At 39.5% G+C, this 23,185-nt stretch overlaps 1 protein-coding gene across 1 annotated transcript in view; it reads left to right on the plus strand.

Annotated features, from left to right (window-relative positions):
• Positions 1-20,957: 20,957 nt before the first annotated feature.
• Positions 20,958-23,185, plus strand: part of YLPM1 (YLP motif containing 1) — a 72,814-nt gene continuing 70,586 nt past the window's right edge. Inside the window, exon 1 of the mRNA XM_077123060.1 lies at positions 20,958-22,013. Within this exon, the coding sequence (XP_076979175.1) occupies positions 21,150-22,013 (864 nt within the window). The 5' untranslated portion in view covers positions 20,958-21,149. The remainder of the gene's footprint in view (positions 22,014-23,185) is intronic.

Genomic DNA, 23,185 nt, shown 5'->3' on the forward strand with positions numbered 1-23,185 from the left:
TGGAGAAATGTCTGATCATATCCTTTGCCCATTTTTAAATGGGGTTGTTTGTCTTTTTGTTGTTGAGCTGTGGGTTTTAAAAAGTATATATTCTGTGGTGGAGTTATACAGAGAAGGTAGGGCTTAACAAATTAGTATTATTGCTGAATCGTTATATTGATACATCTTTTAGTCTCCAGTATCTTAGAGCAGCTAGAAGTAAAAACCTAAAATTGTGCAATTGCAACCCATACCAAACTCTGAAATCTGTTCTACAACTAATTGTTGTGCTGTGCTTTGAAATTTATTGCATTTTTTAAATTCATATATATATATGCAATTTTTAACCAAAAAAGGAAGAAAAAAAAAGCCTTCAGTGCAGGGTCCTCCAGAGCATGCGGCCGGGCATCTCTGGGCAGCAGACGTGGGTGCAGGGGCCCCTCTGCCACCGGCCTGCACCGCAGGAGCCGCAAGCCGAAAGCCCCCCAGAGGGGCAGGGAGAGCGCGACCCCCGCACCCCGCCGCAGGGGCGCCCCCTCAGGCACTTCCTCTGGTCAAGGTGGTGTGCGGACACCTCGGATTCTGAAGATCGGGAAACTTCAGAAGAGCGCAGATCTATTGATAAGGTAGCTGCCCTTCAGCCTCCAGGTAAGAGAAATGTGTGCTCAGTTCTCGCACGGCGTGGACTTAAACTGGCAAGCCCAGGCCCTGTGGGCCCTGCAAGAGGCATCAGAAATTTTCTAGTTCATCTCTTTGAGGATGCCTACCTCCTCTCTTTACATGCTGGCCGGATCACCCTTTTCCCAAAGGATGTGCAACTGGCCAGAAGGATCCGAGGCATTGAAGCTGCACTTGGCTAAGCTCCTGCAACCGGAGTCTCTTGTAAGCCTTTCCTGATCACCCAGAGAGCAAATGTGTTTTTTGGAGGAAAAATACCTAGCTTCTCAGTGCTGGAGATAGAGTTTCTCAGAAGGAATTTTCCTTCTCCATCCTTAGTCCCTTGTTGTCTTGCCTTCCCTCTGTTCTTTAGAAAAGGTGGGACCTGTTTTTAAATTTATGCGTGGGCCATGATGGGCTAAGGCCTTTTTGTTTAATGTTAAATAAAGGTATTTTTCTGTTATGTAATGACCAGACTAACTGAATCTCTGACAGAGTTAAGCTTTCCATTTTATAATGGACCAGATGATCTCATTTAAAGAGAACTTTTTCTTAACCTTGTGAAAATGCCTTGTTAGTATATGTGTTTGTAAAATTTCAAGGATGATACCCAAGACCCTCCCTGCAGCCATAAGCAGATCCAGGAAGCCCAGTGCTGCCTGGAGTTAGTTACCTGTCCCCAGGCAGTATGTGTGTGCTGCCATGTTGCTTTGCTCTTTTTTTTTATTTTTTAAAAGAAGATTGAAGATTGCATGGCTTTTCACTGCAACAGAGGTAATATGCAAAACAATCAACACAATTCCAAAGACCTCTGAGTTTTTTTTCAGATGAGAAACTCCCAATGTTGACTTCAGTTCACAAATTATTCGTATGACTGTTTTAATGATTTTGAAGACATCAGATTTGCTGGTTAATGGAGAAAAGGATATTTGCTTGTTGTTATAGAGCTTTTTGTACTGCTTACAATCTTTACCATGTGTATATTTCATTTTATTTAAATCATAGGGGAAAAAATTAAGAGACAACCACTCGGTTGCATGGAAGGGTCCAGCATGTCTAGTATGCAAATCTCCAGCCATCAAATTAATCTCATCTTTATGGACATCAAGTTATTGAGTGAACTGTGCTGCCAACAAATTTATAGCTTTTCAAAATCTTAATTGGGGTTGAAATACAAAATATTTAAGGTTTGACTTTCTAGTTCCTTCCACTAAATGCCTATCAATGTTATTAAGAAATCCTTACCTGTAGAATGTAACATTTTATCCTTACTTTTAAATCAAGATGTATAATAATTTATACTTTGGAATTTTTTATAACTGTGGAGAGATGTTCTAGTTTGCTAGCTGCCGGAATGCAATATACCAGAAACGGAATGGCCTTTAAAAGGGGAAATTTAATGAGTTGCTAGTTTACAGATCTAAGGCCGAGAAAATGTCCCAATTAAAACAAGTCTATAGAAATGTCCAATCAAAGGCATCTGGGGAAAAATACCTTGGTTCAAGAAGGCCGATGAAGTTCAGGGTTTCTCTCTCATCTGGAAAGGCACATGGTGAATGCAGTCAGGGCTTCTCTCTTGGCTGGAAGGGCACATGGCAAACACGGCGTCATCTGCTAGCTTACTCTCCTGGCTTCTGGTTTCATGAAGCTCCCCGGGAGGCGTTTCCCTTCTTCATCTCCAAAGGTCGCTGGCTGGTGGACTCTCTGCTTTGTAGTGTTGCAGCATTCTCTGCCCTCTCTGAGTCTCTCTGAGTCTCCAAAATATTTCCTCTTTTATAGGACTCCAGTAAACCAATCAAGACCCACTCAGATGGGTGGAGACATGTCATCCCCTAATCCAGTTTAACAACCGTTCTTAACTAAATCACATCAACTAGGGAGATGATCTCATTACAGTTTCAAATATACAGTACTGAGTAGGGATTATTCTACCTTTAAGTAATGAGATTTATATTAAAACATGGCTTTCTTAGGGGGCATATATCCTTTCAAACCAGCACATTCCACTCTCTGGCCCCTAAAAAAGACATGTTTTTCCCATATACAAAATACATTAATTTCATAACAATATCAGATATCCTTAAACCTTTCAGTAGCAATACAAACAAAGTATCAAATTAGAGACAGTATAAAATCTCATCAAATCAGTTACAGGCATGGTCTGTCCTAAGGCAAAATTCTCTCCATTTGCTCTGGACCTTTGAAAACTCACAAGTTATTTGCTGCCAACATACAAAGGAGGAACATTCATAAGATATGTATATGCATTTCCATAGGGAGGAAGGAACACAGGGGTCACCGGACCCATACGGTTTCGAAAACCTACAGGGCAAAGTCCATTAGATTTCAAAATCTGAGAGTCATTTATCCTCAGGGCTTTAGAAAGTGGCAGTCCCACCCTTTCCAAATGCCTACGCCTGCCTCTCTCTGAATGCAACCTTGGGGGATATTGGGGAGACCACCTTTCTCTTGGCTCCACCCTCTCCAAGCATTGGGGCCACACCGGGGCTCTCTGCCATCTCCGGGGCACACACTCAACCCCTCCATGTGGTGGCAGCCAGGCTCTCCCCAAACCCCAAGGAACGTGCTTCACCCTCTCCAAGACCTGAGGCGCCATGACTCTCCCACTGCAATGAGGTGGAAGGCCCATTCTCTGCCTTTGGGGCAAACTCACCCTCTCCACGGGCTTGGGTGGGTCCACTCTCCTGGCCCGAGGCTTCTTGACTTCAGACCTCAGCCTCCACGGTTTTGCCTCTGAAGTTATTTTTCCTCCAATGTGTCCCTTCTCTGAACCCCTCAGTCCAGACTGGCAGCGGCTCTGTTTATACAGGTCCCACAGCACTCTCGTTGGCTTTCTATGCAGTAGCCTTGGATCATGCCCATCAGACATAAGGAGTTTCCACAAATCTTTCCTGGATAACTCCATGTCCAATCCTGACTTTCTCTGAAATGGCTGGCTGGTTCCACATTTGGTTAAATCCACACTCAGGGCACTATACTCTGGAGTCTCCCTTTCTGTAGGCCCAGAATTTTCCAGGACCTCAATTTCTAGTTTCTTTTTACTCAAGAGTTCAGTTCTCAGCTTATCTCTTTCCTTTCGCATTTCACTATAAGCTGTGAGGAGAAACCAGGCTGCACTTTCGACACTTAATTTGGAAATCTCTTCTGCTAAATATCCAAGTTCATGGCTTTTAAAATCTGCCTTCCAGCCAAAGCCACTAGTCAATTTTGCCAGATTATCTGCCATTTTAAAACAAGGGTCGCCTACCTTCCAGTCTCTAATAACACGTGCCTTATTTCTGTCTAAGTCCTCATCAGAGGTATCTTCAGAGTTTACATTTCTACCAACAGTCTTTCCAAAGCATTCTAGGCCTTCTCTATCAAGCTTTTCACAACTCTTCCAGAATCTTCCCCATATCCATTTAAAAAGCCACTCCAACATGCTTGGTATTTGCAAACCACAGCAGCAGCACCCCACTCTCTGGTACCAAAATCTGTTCTAGTTTGCTAGCTGCTGGAATGCAATATACCAGAAATGGAATGGCTTTTAACAAGGGGAATTTAATGAGTTGCTAGTTTACAGTTCTAAGGCCGAGAATTAAAACAAGTCTATAGAAAAGTCCAATCAAAGGCATCCAGGGAAAGATACCTTGGTTCAAGAAGGCCGATGAAGTTCAGGGTTTCTCTCTCATCTGGAAAGGTACATGGCGAACGCAGTCAGGGCTTCTCTCTCGGCTGGAAGGGCACATGGCAGACACGGCGTCATCTGCTAGCTTACTCTCCTGGCTTCTGGTTTCATGAAGCTCCCTGGGAGGCATTTCCCTTCTTCATCTCCAAAGGTCGCTGGCTGGTGGACTCTCTGCTTTGTAGTGTTGCAGCATTCTCTGCCCTCTCTGAGTCTCTCTGAGTCTCTCATTCTCCAAAATGTTTCCTCTTTTATAGGACTTCAGAAACTAATCAAGACCCACTCAGATGGGTGGAGACATGTCATCCCCTAATCCACTTTAACAACCGTTCTTAACTAAATCTCATCAACCAGGGAGATGATCCCATCATAGTCCCAAATACACAGCATTGAATAGAGACTATTCTACCTTTAAGAAATGGGATCCATATTAAAACATGGCTTTCTTAGGGGGCATATATCCTTTCAAACCAGCACAAGAGATAATAGAAATAATTTTTAATAAAAAATTTTAGTGGAAGAAAAAAGAAAACAACAACAACAACAAAGAATTGTGTTTTGAAGGAAGTTGGCTTGAAGTTTGATTTCAAGGTCTTTTTTGGTAATTTAAATATGTAAAGTATGTAGGAAGAGTTTTTGTTAAGGAAAAAGAGAGTACTTTTCCCCCTAAAGTAAAATAACTGATTGTTGCAGAATGAGAAACAGGAATGCGTAGGACAAAATGGATGGATATAAAAAGTTGTACGAGTCTTGCTGGATGTGAATTTTATTGGTTGTGGTTAAGGTTGGCTAAGATTTTATAGTTTTATAAGATGTTTAAAAGTTTTCTTATCAGATGTATCTTCACACAAAACAAGAATTTGGTTTATACTCTGTTAAATGATATTGTTTTCTTGGATCATTTGTTTGCTCTTAGAAGCTATAAAAGTTATTTTCCTAACATTTCTTTATTGTGAAATATTATATATATATATATATATATACAAAAACAATAAGTTTCCAAATGCATTTTAACAATTAGTTATAGAGCAGATTTCAAAATTTGATATGGGTTACAGATCCACAATTTCAGTTTTTCCTTCTAGCTACTTCAAGACACTGGAGACTAAAAGAAATAACAATAAAGATTCAGCAGTCATACTTATTTATTAAATACTATCCTCTCTCTTGTAGCTTCTCCTCCTCTTTGATTCTTCTCCCAATCTTTAGGGATATTTGGGACATGATCATTCTAACTTTTTCTTGGTGAAAAGGGGTGTTGACAACATAGGATCCAGGGATGAAACTAGTTGATGCTCTTGGAAAGGCTGATCCCTTTGGGTTTTTTGTATTATCTGGCCTAGGAACCATCTGGAGGTTATAGATTTCTGGAGGTAATCTTAGTTCTTGAAACTTTGTAGGTGTGGGTTGGGGTTTGGCAAACTGTGGCAATTAGTGATATCTAGCTGAAGCTTGCATAAGAGTAGCCTCCAGAAAGCCTCTTGACTCTATTTGAACTCTCTTATCCACTGATACTTTATTTTGTTACAATTCTTTTCCCCCTTTTGGTCAGGAAGGGATTGTTGATCCCATGGTGCCAGGACCAGGCTCGTTCCTGGGAGTCAGGTCTCACACTGCCAGTGAAACTTTCACCCCTAAATGTCATGTCCCTTGTAGGGTAGGAGGGTAATGATTTTCCTTGCAAAGTTGGGCTTAGAGAGTGAGAGAGGCCATTTCTGAGCATCAAAAGAGATTTTCTGGAAGTAACTCTTAGGCATAATAGGAGTGCTGCTTTGAAAATAAAAATAAGGTGAATGTAGAGAGAGTGAAGGTAGGATGATCAGGTTTTCTGTATAGTTCTCAAACTTGCCTGTAGTTTGGTATTGGTAACATTAGCATGGCCAATTGTGATAAGTACATAATAAAATAACTTTAGAAATCCTTAGTGGTACTAGTTAGGTCAAGTCATATAATTATTCAATTTAATTGGGTATAAGTTAACCAGTGGTGATCTTCCATGGAAATTCTAAAAATATAGATCAGGATATACCTATTTTTAAATAAACCAATGGCTTGGCCCTAAGTGAAGAATTTTATAAGTGACATTTAATTATGTTACCATAAACATTTTTAAAAATCTCAATAATTAATGGATTTCAAAAAGCATCTATCATGTACATTGCTTGTTGATGTAATTTTCTGCTTCTTTAATTTGGCTTTGTATGCCACTTAAGCTTAACCCTAATTTTATGCAACTTAAACCTAACAGGAGACTTAATATATTTAATGTTAATTACGTGCCATGTTAGTTAGTTGAGAATAGTGGCATTGGCGTAGGGAATGGTGTGTGACTGCTATTAGGTGCAGGGTTATTTTTTTTTAATTTTTATTAATAAAATCAATCAACATACGACACGAACATTCTTAATGTATGAACATTTCATACTTGGTGTGCAATCAATGGCTCACAATATCATCACATAGTTGTACATTCATCACTATGATCATTTCTCAGAACATTTACATCACTCCAGAAAAAGAAATAGAAAGAAAAAAGAAAAAAACTCATACAAATTATACCCCTTACCCCTCCCTCTCATTGACCACTAGTATTTCCCTGTACTCTATTTATTTTCAACAGTTGTTCCCCCTATTATTTATTTATTTTAATCCATAATTTATACTCATCTATCCATACCATAGATAAAAGGAGCATCAGAACAAGATTTTCACAATCACACAGTGACTTTATGAAAGCTATATCATTATACAATCATCTTAAAGAAACATGTTTACATGTTTACACCCCTGGGAGTCGTGTCCCACGTAGAGAGAGAAGCTATAAAAGGTTTTTAACCATCTGAGTAATCTGCCTCGATGATAAAGATTCTATGTCTTATCAGACCAATATTGATATATATGTTGACCATCTCCTTCTTTATTATTTTAGACAATGCTTCCTCACTTAAAAATATATATATATATATATATATTATGTCTTTTAAAGATCATGTTAACTGTTCTATTTACCTTCAAACATATGTCACCTTGATTAATGAACAAGAAAAGCAGTATATATATATTCTAGGTATTAAACTGTTGTTATTTATATGGTTTTCAAATATTTTCTCCCATTTTGTAGGTTGTTTTCACTTTCTTGATAGTGTCCTTTGAGGCATAGATGTTTTTAATTTTGATGAAGTCCATTTATCAATTTTTTTGTTTTCTTGCTCAAGCTTTTGGTGTAAAATCTAAGAATTCATTGCCTAATGCAAGGTCCTGAAGATATTTCTCTGTGTTTTCTCTTTTTTTTTTAAGCACTTTGTTCTAGTTTGCTAGCTGCCAGAATGCAATATACCAGAAACGGAATGGCTTTTTAAAAAGGAGAATTTAATGAGTTGCTAGTTTGCAGTTCTAAGGCTGAGAAAATGTCCCAATTAAAACCAGTCTATAGAAATGTCCAATCAAAGGCATCCAGGGAAAGATACCTTAGTTCAAGAAGGCCGATGAAGTTCAGGGTTTCTCTCTCAAGTGAGAAGGCACATGGTGAACACAGTCAGGGCTTCTCTCTCAGCTGGAAGGGCACATGGTGAATACGGGGTCATTTGCTAGCTTTCTCTCCTGACTTCCGGTTTCATGAAGCTCCCCGGGAGGCGTTTTCCTTCTTTATCTCCAAAGGTCACTAGCTGGTGGACTCCCTGCTTCGTGGTGCTGCAGCATCCTCTGCTCTCTCTGAATCTCTTTCTCTTTTATAGGACTCCAGTAAACCAATCAAGACCCACCCAAATGGGTAGAGACATGTCGTCCCCTAATCCCATTGAACAACCACTCTTGACTAAATCACATCATCCAGGGAGATGATCTCATTACAGTTTCAAACATACAGTATTGAATAGAGATTATTCTACGTTTATGAAATGGGATTTATATTAAAACATGGCTTTTCTTAGGGGGCATACTTCCTTTCAAACCAGCACACACTTTTATTGAGATATATTCACACACCATACAATCCATACAAAGTATACAATCAATGGCTCACAGTATAACCACAGAGTTGTGCATTCATCACCAGAAACAATTTCAGAACATTTTCATAACTCCAAAAAGAAGAACCCATTCCTCGTACGCCCCCCTATTACTGACCCTTAATATTGGTGTGGTACATTTGTTACAGTTGATGAAAGTATATTAAAATATTACTGTTAACTATAGTCCATAGCGTGTGTGCTGGTTAGGTTCTGGTGTCATCTTAGCCAGATAATTATGCCCAGATGTCTGATTAGGCAAACACTGGCCTGACCCATTGCTGCAAGGATATTTGTGCCTGGTTGATAAACTGGAAGGCTGGTGTATTAAGTCATCAGTCAGTCGATTACATCTGTGGCTCATTACATCTGTGATTAACTAAGGCATGTCTCCCACAACAAGATAATCTAATCTGTTGAAGGCTTTTAAGGAAGAAGAGACTCTTTCACTGCTTCTTCAGCCAGCGAGCCGCTCCTGTGGAGTTTGTCCAGACCCTTCATTGGAGCCACCAGCTACGCAGCCTGCCCTACAAATTTTGGACTTTCCATTCCCACAGTTGTGTGAGACACCTTTATAAATCTCATAATTACAGATCTCTCCTGCTGGTTCTGTTTCAATAGAGAATGCTGATTAACGGATCTTGGTGCCAGGGTGGTTCTTCAGAAACAGAATATTTTTTAATGTTTTTTTTAATTGTGAAATATAACATATATACAGAAAAGCAATAAATTTCCAAGTACATTTTAACAAGTAGTTGGAGAACAGATTTTAAAGTTTGGTATGGGTTACAGTTCCATGATTTTTTGTTTTTTCTTCTAGCTGCTCTAAGATACTGGAGACCAACAGAAATATCAATAGAATGATTCAGCAGTCATACCCATTTGTTAAATCCTATCTTCTCTATTATACTCCTTCTTTTTGATTAACATATATACATGCCACACTTATGTATACACTTATGTCTTTCATAAGAGTTGGGAAGTTTTGGGCCATTATTTCCTAAAACATTCTTTCTGCCCCCTTTTCCCTTTTTTCTCCTTCTGAGACACCTATAACATGTATGCTTGAGTGTTTCATGATGTCACTAAAATCCCCGAGACTCTGCTCAAAATTTTCCTTCTGGGTCACTGATTCTTTCTTCTGCCTGTTCAGATCTGCTATTATACACCTCTAGCATGTTTTTAGTTTCATCTATTGTGACTTTCATTCCCATAAGTTCTGTTATTTATTTTTACATACTTTCAAATTCTTCTTTGTGGTCACCCAGTGTCTTCTTAATATCCTTTATCTCTTTAGACATTTTTCCCTCTATCTCCTTGAATTGGTTTAGGAGATATGTTTGAACATCTTTGATTAGTTATTGCAAATTCTGTATTTCCTCTGATGTTTTAATTTGTTCTTTTGACTGGGCCTTAAATTCTTGTTTCTTAGAATAGCTTGTAGTTTTTTGCTGGTATCTGGGCATCTGATTATCTTGAAGAAATTATTCTAAGGTCAGTTTCCCTGTCACCTAGGATTTTGTTGTAGATTGGGTTCATGTTAAAGTTCTTCTTTGGCACTTAGTTTGTCAGTATTTCTCAACCAAAACGGTTGTCACAGACTAGTTCCAAAGGGTCCTGAGGAGGGGGGTAAGGAAAGCAATTTCCCAAGAGTTCATTTTCCTAGCCTTGCAAGCAGATCATCCTCTTCAGTAACCCATTCCCTGCAGCCCTGCAAAGGCAGAGGGTTTTGAGCTCTGTCCACTCAGCTTCTGACATAGGCAGAAACAATGGTACAGTGGGCGCCTGCCCATTAAGGGCCAAAACTGTGGGACCCAGCAGTCCAAATTTGCCAAAGAACAGCTGGATCAAAACTGTCCCATGTCACCCTCTGTTCCTGGGAAGGATGACTTCCCTGGCCCTCCTAGTCCACTGCAGCTTGCCAGACAGGGCCTTGACAGACCAGCAGCTGAGGGCGGGGGGTGGCTGTTAGGCTCTGTGGCTGAGCGAGTCACTCACCATAGTTCCTCAGTCTCTTTGTCCTGCTTTTCCCTGGGTGCTGCACATAGTCCCCTGGTCCCTGGAGCCCCAGAACTGCTGCTCCAGACAGTTTCTGCTTGTCTAGGTGTCTGTGGTTTTTTTGTTGTTGGAGGAGTGAGCCCTGCCACTCCCTATTCTGCCATCTTCCCAGAATTCCTTCTCGGTGTTTTCTTTTTTTTTTTTTTATTAATTAAAAAAAGAATTAACAAAACAATTAGAAATCATTCCAATCTACATGTACAATCAGTAATTCTTAATAACATCACATAATTGCATATTCATCATTTCTTAGTACATTTGCATCGATTTAGAAAAAGAAATAAAAAGACAACAGAATAAGAATTAAAACGATAATAGAAAGAAAAAAAAACAAAAAAACAAAAACAAAAAACCTATACCTCACATGCAGCTTCATTCAGTGTTTTAACATAATTGCATTACAATTGGGTAGTATTGTGCTGTCCATTTCTGAGTTTTTATATCCAGTCCCGTTGTACAGTCTGTATCCCTTCATCTCCAATTATCCCTTCTCTTTTTTTTTTTTTTTAATTAACGGAAAAAAGAAATTAACCCAACATTTAGAGATCATACCATTCTACACATGCAATCATTAATTCTTAACATCATCACATAGATGCATGATCATCATTTCTTAGTACATTTGCATTGGTTTAGAAGAACTAGCAACATAACCGAAAAAGATATAGAATGTTAATATAGAGAAAAAAATAAAAGTAATAATAGTAAAATCAAAACAAAACAAAACAAAACAAAACAAAAACCTATAGCTCAGATGCAGCTTCATTCAGTGTTTTAACATGATTACTTTACAATTAGGTATTATTGTGCTGTCCATTTTTGAGTTTTTGTATCTAGTCCTGTTGCACAGTCTGTATCCCTTCAGCTTCAATTACCCATTGTCTTACCCTGTTTCTAACTCCTGCTGAACTCTGTTACCAATGACATATTTCAAGTTTATTCTCGAATGTCCGTTCACATCAGTGGGACCATACAGTATTTGTCCTTTAGTTTTTGGCTGGATTCACTCAGCATAATATTCTCTAGGTCCATCCATGTTATTACATGGTTCATAAGTTTATCTTGTCTTAAAGCTGCATAATATTCCATCGTATGTATATACCACAGTTTGTTTAGCCACTCTTCTGTTGATGGAGATTTTGGCTGTTTCCATCTCTTTGCAATTGTAAATAATGCTGCTATAAACATTGGTGTGCAAATGTCCGTTTGTGTCTTTGCCCTTAAGTCCTTTGAGTAGATACCTAGCAATGGTATTGCTGGGTCGTATGGCAATTCTATATTCAGCTTTTTGAGGAACCGCCAAACTGCCTTCCACAGTGGTTGCACCCTTTGACATTCCCACCAACAGTGGATAAGTGTGCCTCTTTCTCCGCATCCTCTCCAGCACTTGTCATTTTCTGTTTTGTTGATAATGGCCATTCTGGTGGGTGTGAGATGATATCTCATTGTGGTTTTGATTTGCATTTCTCTAATGGCCAGGGACATTGAGCATCTCTTCATGTGCCTCTTGGCCATCCGTATTTCCTCTTCTGGTAGGTGTCTGTTCAAGTCTTTTTCCCATTTTGTAATTGGGTTGGCTGTCTTTTTGTTGTTGAGATGAACAATCTCTTTATAAATTCTGGATACTAGACCTTTATCTGATATATCATTTCCAAATATTGTCTCCCATTGTGAAGGCTGTCTTTCTACTTTCTTGATGAAGTTCTTTGATGCACAAAAGTGTTTAATTTTGAGGAGTTCCCATTTATTTATTTCCTTCTTCAGTGCTCTTGCTTTAGGTTTAAGGTCCATAAAACCACCTCCAGTTGTAAGATCCATAAGATATCTCCCAACATTTTCCTCTAACTGTTTTATGGTCTTAGACCTAATGTTTAGATCTTTGATCCATTTTGAGTTAACTTTTGTATAGGGTGTGAGAGATGGGTCTTCTTTCATTCTTTTGCATATGGATATCCAGTTCTCTAGGCACCATTTATTGAAGAGACTGCTCTGTCCCATCTCGGTGTTTTCTTGTAAGAGCTTTATAGTATTAGTCTTCATATATAGGTCGTTGATTCATTTTAAATTAATTTTTTGTATATGTTAAGAGGTAGGAATTCAAATTCATTCTTTTTATATGGATTTCCAGTTTCCCAACACCATTTGCTGAAGAGACTATTGCTTCTCCATTGACTGCATTTAGCACCCTTATTTAAAATCAACTGACCATAAATATGTGAATTTATTTCTGAACTCTGAATTCTATTCTATTAGTCTGTGTATCTGTCTTTGTGCTAGTACCACATCTATTTTAATTACTGTTGCTTTCTAGTAAATTTTGAAATTAGGAAGTGTGAGTTCTCTAACTTTGTTCCCCTTTTTCAAGATGGTTTTGGCTATTTGGGACCCCTTGCATTCCATATGAATTTGATGATTAGCTTTTCCATATCTGCAAAATAAGGCTGGTGGAATTTTTTTTAATTTCTACATAATTAAATATAAATAAAAGATCTTTCACATATTAGAATTAATTGCTAGGCAGCTTATAAGGTAGACACATGTTGTGATATGTGATGATTTAGATCTTATGATCCCTTGATTTTTTTTTAATTTTAACATTTGTTCCCCTTATTATTTATTTATTTTTAATCCATATGCTTTACTCATCTGTCCATAAGGTAGATAAAAGGAGCATCAGACACAAGTTTGCACAATCACACAGACACATTGTGAAAGCTGTATCATTATACAATCATCTTCAAGAAACATGGCTACTGGAACACAGCTCTACAGTTTCAGGCAGTTCCCTCCAGCCTCTCCATTACCTCTTGACTAATAAGGTGATATCTATTTAATGTGTAAGAATAACCTCCAGGATAATCTCTCAACTCTGTTTGGAATCTCTCGGCCATTGACACTTCGTCTCATTTCACTCTTCCCCCTTTTGGTCTAGAAGGTTTTCTCAATCCCTTGATGCTGAGTCTCAGCTCATTCTAGGATTTCTGTTCCACCTTGCCAGGAAGGTCCACACCCCTGGGAGTCATGTCCCACATAGACAGGGAGGGAGAGGGCAGTGAGTTTGCTTGTCGTGTTGACTGAGAGAGAGAGTCCACATCTTGAACCCTTGATTTTAAGGCAGATATTGACTTTAGAATGAATACACCTTAGTCATAACAGTTTACTTTCCCACTAATAGTGAAAATAAAAAGTTATTTTGACGTTTTTTAATTCAAAAAAACATTACATACCATGTGCCTGATAAGTCAAAAATTGGGGTTTGTGGAATCTAATTAATGATGTCAGAATGTGGATGAACAGTTTTCGGGCTGGGAATACATGTGTACTTTCTAGTTGATCCCTGTGCCTGCAATTCTGTTGTGAGTGGGAGGACGGTGATTTTGCATTTTTTTCATTTTTGCCCCTTCACATATCCTCCAACCTTAAAACATGAAGGTCAGTGTTTCGGTTTGCTAATGCTGTTGGAATGCAATATGCCAAAAATGGATTGGCTTTTACAAAGTGGATTTATTAGGTTACAAATTTACAGTCCTAAGGCCATGCATCTGGGGTTTCTCTGTCACATGGGAAGGCACATGGCGATGTCTGCTGGCCCTTCTCTCCTGGGTTGGTTTCCAAAATGGCTCTCTCTGCTCCTCTGGGTCCTTCTCTCCTGTCCTGGGTTGTTTTCCTTCTTAGCTTCTCTAAATTCTGTGGACTCTTTCTTTCTTTCTTTTTTTTTTTTAGTTTTTTTAAATTAATTCATTTTTTATTTATGATACATAACCACATACAAACACAAACATTCTTATCATATGATCATTCCGTTCTTATTATATAATCAATAACTCACACTATCATCATATAGTTGTATATTCATTATCATGATCATTTCTTAGAACATCTGCATCAATTCAGAAAATGCAATAAAAAGAAAACAGAAAAAAATTTATACATACCGTACCCCTTACCCCTCCTCTTCACCGATCACCAGCATTTCAATCTACTAAATTTATTTTAACATTTTTCCTCCTATTATTTATTTATTTTTAATCCATGTGTTTTACTTGTCCATTGATAAGGTAGACAAAAGGAGCATCAGACACAAGGCTTTCACACAGCCACACTGCAACAGCCATAGCATCATAAAATCATCTTCAAGAAACATGGAAACCAGAGCACAGCTCCACATTTTCAGGCAGTTCCCTGCAGCCTCTTCTTTACACCTTAACTAAACAGGTGATATCTATTTAATGTGTAAGAATAACCTCCAGGATAAGCTCTCGAATCTGGAATCTCTCAGCCATTGACACATTATTTTGTCTCTTTTCATTCTTCCCCCTTTTGGATGAGAAGGTTTTCTCAATCCCTTGATGCTGAGTTCCAGCTCATTCTAGGATTTCTGTCCCATGTGGCCAAGAAGGTCCACACCCCTGGGAGGCATGTCCCACATAGAGAGGGGGACGGCAGTGAGTTTGTTTGCTGTATAGGCCGAGAAAAAGAGAGGCCACATCTGAGCAACTGAAGAGGTTCTCTTGGGGGTGACTGTTAGGCCTAATTTTAAGTAGGCTTATGCTGGTGGAATTTTGATTGGGATTGCACTGAATTGTAGGTCTGTTTAGGTAGCATTGATATCTTAATAATATTAAGTCTTCTTGTACAGGAGCATGGAATATCTTTTCATTTATTGATGTCTTTAATTTCCTTTAGCAACGTTTGTAATTGTTAGTGTATATGTCTTTCACCTCCTTAGCAAATATTCTTATGAACGGCCTTCTTTTATTCAACATTTTCTTGAAGGTACATTTATTGAATTATAACATTCAACAAAAAGTGCACACCAGTCATAAGTGTACAGCTCGAATAATTTGTCATAAACTGTACATACCTGGGTATCCAGCTCCCACATCAAGAAAAAGACATTATCTGTAGCCTTCTTTGTGACCCCTTCTAGTCACTATCTGCCCCCCCCAAAGAAACTACTGTTCTAAATCTTACCAGTTTATATCAGTTTTGTCTGTTTCAAACTTCTATATGTGGAAACATACAGTATATACTCTTTTGTGTCTGCTTTCACTCAACATTATATTTGTAAGATTCATCTGCATTGTTGACTGCAGTTACAGTTCATTCATTCTCATTCCTGTTTTGTATTCCATCATACAAATATACCACAATTTGATTATCCATTCTTGCACTCATGGACATTTGTGTTTGTCATGGTCAGGTTCATGTATCAACTTGGCTGGGTGGTAGTGCCCAGTCATCTGGTTGGGCAAGCACCGGCTGTCTGTTGCTATCAGGACATTTCGTGGACTTAAATCATGATTACATCAGCTGTATGCACAGCTCATTGTGTTTGTAATCAGTTAAGGGGGGTGTCTTCTGCAATGAGTGATGCTTTATCTAATCTGTGGAAGGCTTTTAAGGAGAATTCAGAAGAGACGGTCACTCTTTCTGCTTCAGCAAGTGAGCCTCTCCTGTGGAGTTCATCCAGACCCTTCATTGGAGGCACTAACTTCACAGCTTGCCCTACAGATTTGGACTCTTCCAACCCCATGGTTGTCCAGCTAGCCTCTCCTGAGAGTTCGTTGAGGAACTTCATCAGAATCACTAGCTTGCAGCCTGCCCTACAGACTTTGGACCTTTACATTCCCATGGTTGCCCAGCCACCCTTTCCTGAGAGTTCATTGCAGAACTTCATCGGAGTTACCAGCTTGTGGCTTGCCCTACAGATCTTGGATTCTACATTCCCCCAGTTATGTGAGACACTTTTATAAATTTTATATCAACATATATATATCCTGCTGATTCTGTTTCTCTAGAGAACCCTAGCTAATACAGTGTTGTTTTCAAGTTTCGGTTATTACAAATACTACTGATATGAACATCCTTGCACATGTGAACATATATATGCATTTCTGTTAGGTACAGGCCTAGGTGTGGAATTCTGGGTCATAGACTAAAGGTATGTTTCATTTTAGTAGTTACTGCCAAATGGTATCTCAGAGTAGTTGCCACAATTTATACCCCCATCAGCAGTGTATCAGAACTGCATTTGTTCCACATCCTTGCCAACATTTGGTATTGTGTCTTTAAATTTAGTCATGTTGGTAATTTGCAAATGTACTGGTATCTCATTTTGGTTTTAATTTTTACTACTACACTCTACTGAGGTGAAAATACTTTTATATGTATTGACCATTCAGATTTCATTTTCTATGAGATCCCTCTTCAGGTATTGCCCATTTTACTCTTTTAAATTGTATGTTTTTACTTATTGATTTATGGGACTTCTTTATATAATCTAAGTATGGATCCTTTGCAGGTTAAACATGTTACAAAATATTTCCTTCTACTCTGTGACTTCCCTTTTTCACTTCCTTAATGAAAGGTATATAAAAATTGTATATAGGTACATATATTGATTTGTATATTGATTTTATATCCAGCAATCTTATTCTTAAAATGTATCTGTAATTATTCTGAATTTTCTATGTACATAGTATCATACATGAATAATAATAGTTTTGTTTCTTCTTTTCCAATATTTATATCTTTTTTTTTCCTTGCCTTATTGCGCAAACAGGGCCTGTGGTACAATGCTGAATAGATGTGAAGACAGTGGGAATTTGGCTCTTGATGTCAGTGAAGCTTTCAACTTTCACCATTAAGTGTGGTGTTTACAATAGATGCTTAATAGATACTCTTCATTAGATTAAGGAAGTTCCTTTTCATTTCTAGTGTGCTAAGATTTTTAAAAAATATTGATATTGATGTGTATCGAATTATTTTCCTCCATCTAGTAAAATGATCACATTATCTTCCCCTTTAATCTATTACTATAGTGAATTACATTTATTTTTATATTTTTCAAAAGAGAATTCCAATGAAAAATATTAACAACACAATTAACTGAGGTTTCTGGGTTGAGTAACTTTCTGTTCCTTGACCTGGGTGCTGGGTACACAGCATGATTGGTATGCGGAAATTCACTAAACTTTACACTTAATATCATTTTTAGTATATATGTTATACTTCAATAAAAAGTTAAAAAAGGAACAGAACTAAATGCCTATTTGAGAATGAAACTCATGCTTCTGAAGTATACCTGTATGCACCACTCTGCACTCATATCCACTTCCTAAGAGGTGAGGATCTGGGTTACTAAAATGGAAGGAAGGTCAAGGTCTTTTTATGGAGTGCACAACAGACACACTTTATAGTCTCAGAGTTAGAATCCAGTGTGGATTAACTTTGTTTCTTAGTGATTCACTCAAACCACAGAAGGAGCTTATGTTTAGTACTATACTGAGAAATTTTTGCAAGAATTATCTTCTAGGTCATCTATTCTAGACAATCTTTGTATCTGGTTTTTGCTATCTTTACTTTCGCTTTGAGGTTCTCCAACATGGGTTTTTAAAAAAAATGTTTTGAGATATTCTAAAGAATTCCATTTCCCCTCTTATTCCTGTAGCTGTCACTTTTTATATGCCTGCAGGAATTGGTGCGGAGTATTACATCGTCTTCAAAATAGGTCTCCATTCTTTCACAGATTTGTTTTCAGTTTGATTTTCTGGGTTAGAATTGTGTTGTCTATTCATTTTTTATTGTGAAATATAACATATATATTATATATATATATAATGATTCAGCAGTCATACTCATTTGTTAAATACTATCTTCTCTGTTATAACTCGACCTTCTTTAATTTTTCTCCCAGTCTTTAGGGGTATTTAAGCTATGCCCATTCTAGCTTTTTCATGTTGGAAAAAGCTGTTGATAATATGGGATGGAGGATGGAACTATTTGATATTTTGGAGAGGCTAGCCCTTCTGGGTTTCAGGATTTATCAGGTCTAGGAACCCATCTGGAGGTTCGAAAGTAATCATAGTGCATGGAACCTTTGTAGAGTCTCAGATAAAGCCCTACATGTTCTTTAGGGTTGACAGCAATGGTTTTGGTTGGAATTTGCAAAACCATAATACCTAGTAATATCTAGAGTAGCCTCCAGAGTAGCCTCTTGACTGTTTGAACTCTCAGTCACCCATACCTTATTTGTTACAATTCTTTCCCCCCTTTTGGTCAGAAAGGCATTGTCGATCCCATGGTACCACGGCCGGGCTCATCCCTAGGAATCATATCCCACGTTGCCACAGAGATTTTCACCCCTCTATGTCATGACCTATGTAGTGGGGAGGGTAATGATCTAACTTGCAGAGTTGGGCTTAGAGAGAAAGAGAGGCCACATCTGAGCAACAAAACAGGTTCTTTGGAAGTAACTCTTGGGCATAACTATAGATAGGCTTAGCTTCTCCTATAAATACATAAGTAAGCTTCACAAGAGCAAGCCTCAAGATCAAGGACTTGGCATATCGTCTTGGGAGTCCCCAATGTTCGAGACAGTATCAAGGATTTCCCCGGTGATAAAGTTTAATAGTTCCATATTTTTTCTTCCATGCTTCAAGGGACTTTGCCAATACTTTTTTACTTATCTGCTCAACATACTCTGGGATGTGTCCGGGCAATACATTAAGCTATTTAGAATTACATGCTCTCATTCCCATTCTGGGCTCCATGTGTTTGGGTTGTTAAAATGCTCTATCCAGACGAGTTAGAGTATGTGCTACAGAAAATTTAGATTTTGGACAAAATAAACCTCTCTTCCTTTGGTCTCAGAGTAGGTGAAGTTTTAAAATACAGACAATGTCATCCTTATCCCTTATTCTGATTTAACTTAGTCCCAATGTGATCAGCTTCGTTCTTATCTCTAACTGAAGCCTGATCTTTTTCAGTTTCTTTAACAGTTGTATGTGGCAATGCTGACTTTCAGACCTGCAGACCTCCTACTCTGGGTCTTACATGTCACACAGGTACTCAAAGTTGGTTATACATATATAGCACAGTCTTTCAAAATCTAGAAATAACAATTGCAGCTCTGGATTAAATGTGACTGCTATCAGAGTTTACAATCTAGTCTCAATTTTCTTATAAGTATTTTCTAAATGAGATCATACAATAGTTGCAGTTTTGTTTCTGGCTTATTTTGCATTACATAATGCCCCACAGGTTCAATCACATCATTGCATACTTCACGACTTCATTCCTTTCTGTAGCAGCTCAATATTTGAACATATGTATACACCACAGTTTACCATTCTACCACTCAGTGTATCCTTTAGCCACCTTAATCCACTGGGCATCATGTATAAGATCCAAAGTCATCAACCCATGTCTCACATTATCCTCATTTAGTGGTATAATCAACACTCTCAATTTTAGACAATTTTCATTGCTCCCCAGAGAATAATAATCAATAAACACACCATCACCAAACAGAAAATCCAAACCCCATAACTCTTGTCCTCCCCATCCCCCGCCCCCAATTATTTACCCCTGGTATTGCTGTGGTACTGTTGCTGTCTTCTTGTTAAACATAGCCGTAGAATGCAATAGTTTTCCCTCTTTACCCCATATTATAAACACTGTATAAGATTCATACCTTGTTCATATGAAACTTAACCCCACAAAGGATAGGCTAAGCCTACTTAAAATTAGGCCTATGAGTCACCCCCAAGAGAACCTCTTCAGTTGCTCAGATATGGCTTCTCTCTCTCTCTCTCAGTCAACACAACAAGCAAATTCATTGCCCTCCCTCTCTCTACGTGGAACATGACTCCCAGGGGTGTGGACCTCCTGGCACCGTGGGACAGAAATCCTAGAATGAGCTGGGACTCAGCATCAAGGGATTGAGAAAACCTTCTCCACCAAAAGGGGGAAGAGTGAAATGAGACAAAATAAAGTGTCAATAGCTGAGAGATTCCAAACAGAGTCGAGAGGTTATCCTGGAGGTTATTCTTACACATTAAATAGGTATCACCTTTTTAGTTAAGGTGTAATGGAGAGGCTGGAGGGAACTGCCTGAAAATGTAGAGCTGTGTTCCAGTAGCCATGTTTCTTGAACATGATTGTATAGTGATATAGCTTTCGCAATGTGACTGTGTGATTGTGGGGAAAAAAAGAGATTCATACCTTTTAAGTAATTCATGCAAGAACTTATTTCTGTAGTGTTAATCCGTGGGATACCTGGCTCTAATACAGTCCCTTTCAATAATGATGTTCACCTTTAACATGGCAATATCACTTTGTCTATTAATTTTTAATTTGAGAAGAATTGACATCTTTACTATTTTCCCTCTTTTCATTCACAACCATGGTAAGCCTGTCCATTATTTCAAGCCTAATTTTATCCCTCTTTGATATGAATGTTCGGTAGTTTTCTTCATATAGAAATAATTCGAATTAATTAGAATTATTTCTAGTTGTTTTTATGGTTTTTCTGTTGTTGTTGCGATTGTTGCTATTGTGAATGGAGCCTCTTTTTTTTTTTCATTCAAAAATGAATCCGTGGAGCGATAGGATCTCTACCAACGCGTTTCAGCTGTGAGACTCTATGGTTCCTCTGTTCTATGAGAACATTCTACTCGAGCCTGCATTACCAGAACCCTAAGGAAGGTGGCAACCGAAAGTCGTCAAGCAAAAGGCCGCTCTAGCTCGCCTTTGTTCTCCTCTTGGCGGCTACTGCGCAGGCGTAGCAGCCTCAGGCCCGTCCCCGCCTTCCCGGTCGCGGGCCCTGCTCCGTAGCGCCGGCGCACTGGCGCGCTCCGTTTACACGCTCTAGGGCCTATACGTGCCGCGAGTTCCGGCTGTCGCCGCCGCCGCAGCTCCTGGAGGTCGGTTGCGACGAGTAACGGCGCCAGGACGAGCCCTGCGCCTTCTTCTCCGATATGTACCCGAATTGGGGCCGGTATGGCGGGAGCAGCCACTATCCGCCGCCGCCGGTCCCGCCTCCGCCTCCGGTGGCGCTTCCTGAGGCCTCGCCGGGCCCCGGGTTTTCGAGCTCGACGACTCCCGCGGCCCCCACGTCCTCCGGCTTCATGAGCTTCCGCGAGCAGCACCTGGCGCAGCTCCAGCAGTTGCAGCAGATGCATCAGAAGCAAATGCAGTGCGTGCTCCAGCCCCACCACCTTCCCCCGCCCCCCCTGCCGCCCCCACCGGTGATGCCGGGGGGCGGCTACGGGGACTGGCAGCCACCGCCGATGCCCCCGCCGCCCGCGCCGGCCCTCAGCTATCAGAAGCAGCAGCAGTACAAACACCAGATGCTCCACCACCAACGAGACGGGCCTCCTGGTTTGGTTCCCATGGAGCTGGATTCTCCTCCTGAATCTCCGCCTGTGCCGCCGGGGTCCTACATGCCCCCATCTCAATCTTACATGCCCCCACCTCAGCCGCCACCCTCGTACTATCCCCCGTCCTCGTCCCAGCCCTATCTGCCTGCCGCTCAGCCGTCCCCTTCTCAGTCCCCACCGTCCCAGTCATACTTGGCGCCCACCCCATCTTACTCTTCCTCCTCCTCCTCGCAATCCTATTTGAGCCATTCCCAGTCCTACTTGCCCCCGTCTCAGGCATCGCCTTCCCGCCCCACGCAGGGTCATTCTAAATCCCAACTGCTAGCTCCACCACCACCGTCTGCCCCTTCTGGGAATAAGACCACTGCCCAGCAAGAGTCTTTGGAGAGTGGGGCCAAGAACAAGAGTTCTGAACAGCAGCAAGCTACCCCGGAGCCAGATCCCTCTACGATGACTCCACAGGTAAGAAAGCTTCTGTTTGAACCGCTTCTTTCTCCTAGAGGGCCGTAAGTGATCAGGCCTCAGGACTTTAACCAGTGCTTAGCCTAATTCCAATACACAATGACAAGCTAATTTACACTCTAAAAGATCCTCCTAGAGCCTTCCACCCCGCTTTTAAATTAGGTAAATGTGGATTACAGAAAGAACCTTGTTTAAAGATGTTACTAGACACCACAGAATAGTGGAATGGCTCAAGTTCTCAGATATATTTTGAGTCTCCTTCCTAAATTTGTTGCAGAGGGCCTTGTTTTAAAATTGTATTTTAAGCTAAAAGTTCCTTTTGAGAGGCCACATAAAGAAGCTTCTCAAAGGGCTGACACTTGAAATGCATGTAAACCTTATGACCCAGTTAACTTTAAAAAAAATTTTTCTTTTTAGGATACACTGATAGCTCTCAGCTTCCAAAAAAGGAGGCCTCAGCAAATGAAAGATGAATGTCTTATTAGAGGCATCCTAATTATGCTTATAGATACATGTGAAAGTTTTATAGTTTATTCCCCAAATGTGCTTGCCCTATCAATACATAGATGTCTCTCTAGACACTTGATCCTTTTTGGGGGGGCTCTTGGTCCATTTAAGGAACTGACCCATACATCCTTTCCTCACATCACTTGAAGATAGTTTTAAGACATGACCACTTTGCTGCATTTCATGGTTGCTCCCATTAACTCCAAAGTAGCAGCCTTGGAATTAGACCAAGATAAAAAAAAAAAAAAAAAAGTTGATGTCTCTTCATTAGAATCTTAGTAGTAAGAGATCCATTTCTCTCTCTGTTTGAAGTGATGCTTCCCACAGAATGATCAAAATTGACAGGGTAGAGATAATAAATGAATTCCTCCATTGAGAAGGTAGAACTAAAGGGGAAAAACGATGTGTTATTATTTCTTTAAAAAGACACTTTTAGCAATTACTAACCTAAATACACTATTTTTTATTAGTGAATAGTCTTTTCAATAAGCCCAGATTCGCATATAAAATATTTACAAAAGATAAGGATGTAGTATTCTAATTTTACAGTGCTTTGGTATTAGAAATTAAGAACAGAGGCAAGTTGTTTTAAGGAATGATGCTTGGCACACCATCAGGAGAAAACACTTGTGGTGCCGGAATAAAGCAGTAAGTATCTGATTCTG

The sequence above is a fragment of the Tamandua tetradactyla genome, chromosome 12, assembly GCF_023851605.1.
Source record: "Tamandua tetradactyla isolate mTamTet1 chromosome 12, mTamTet1.pri, whole genome shotgun sequence".
NCBI lineage: Eukaryota > Metazoa > Chordata > Mammalia > Pilosa > Myrmecophagidae > Tamandua > Tamandua tetradactyla.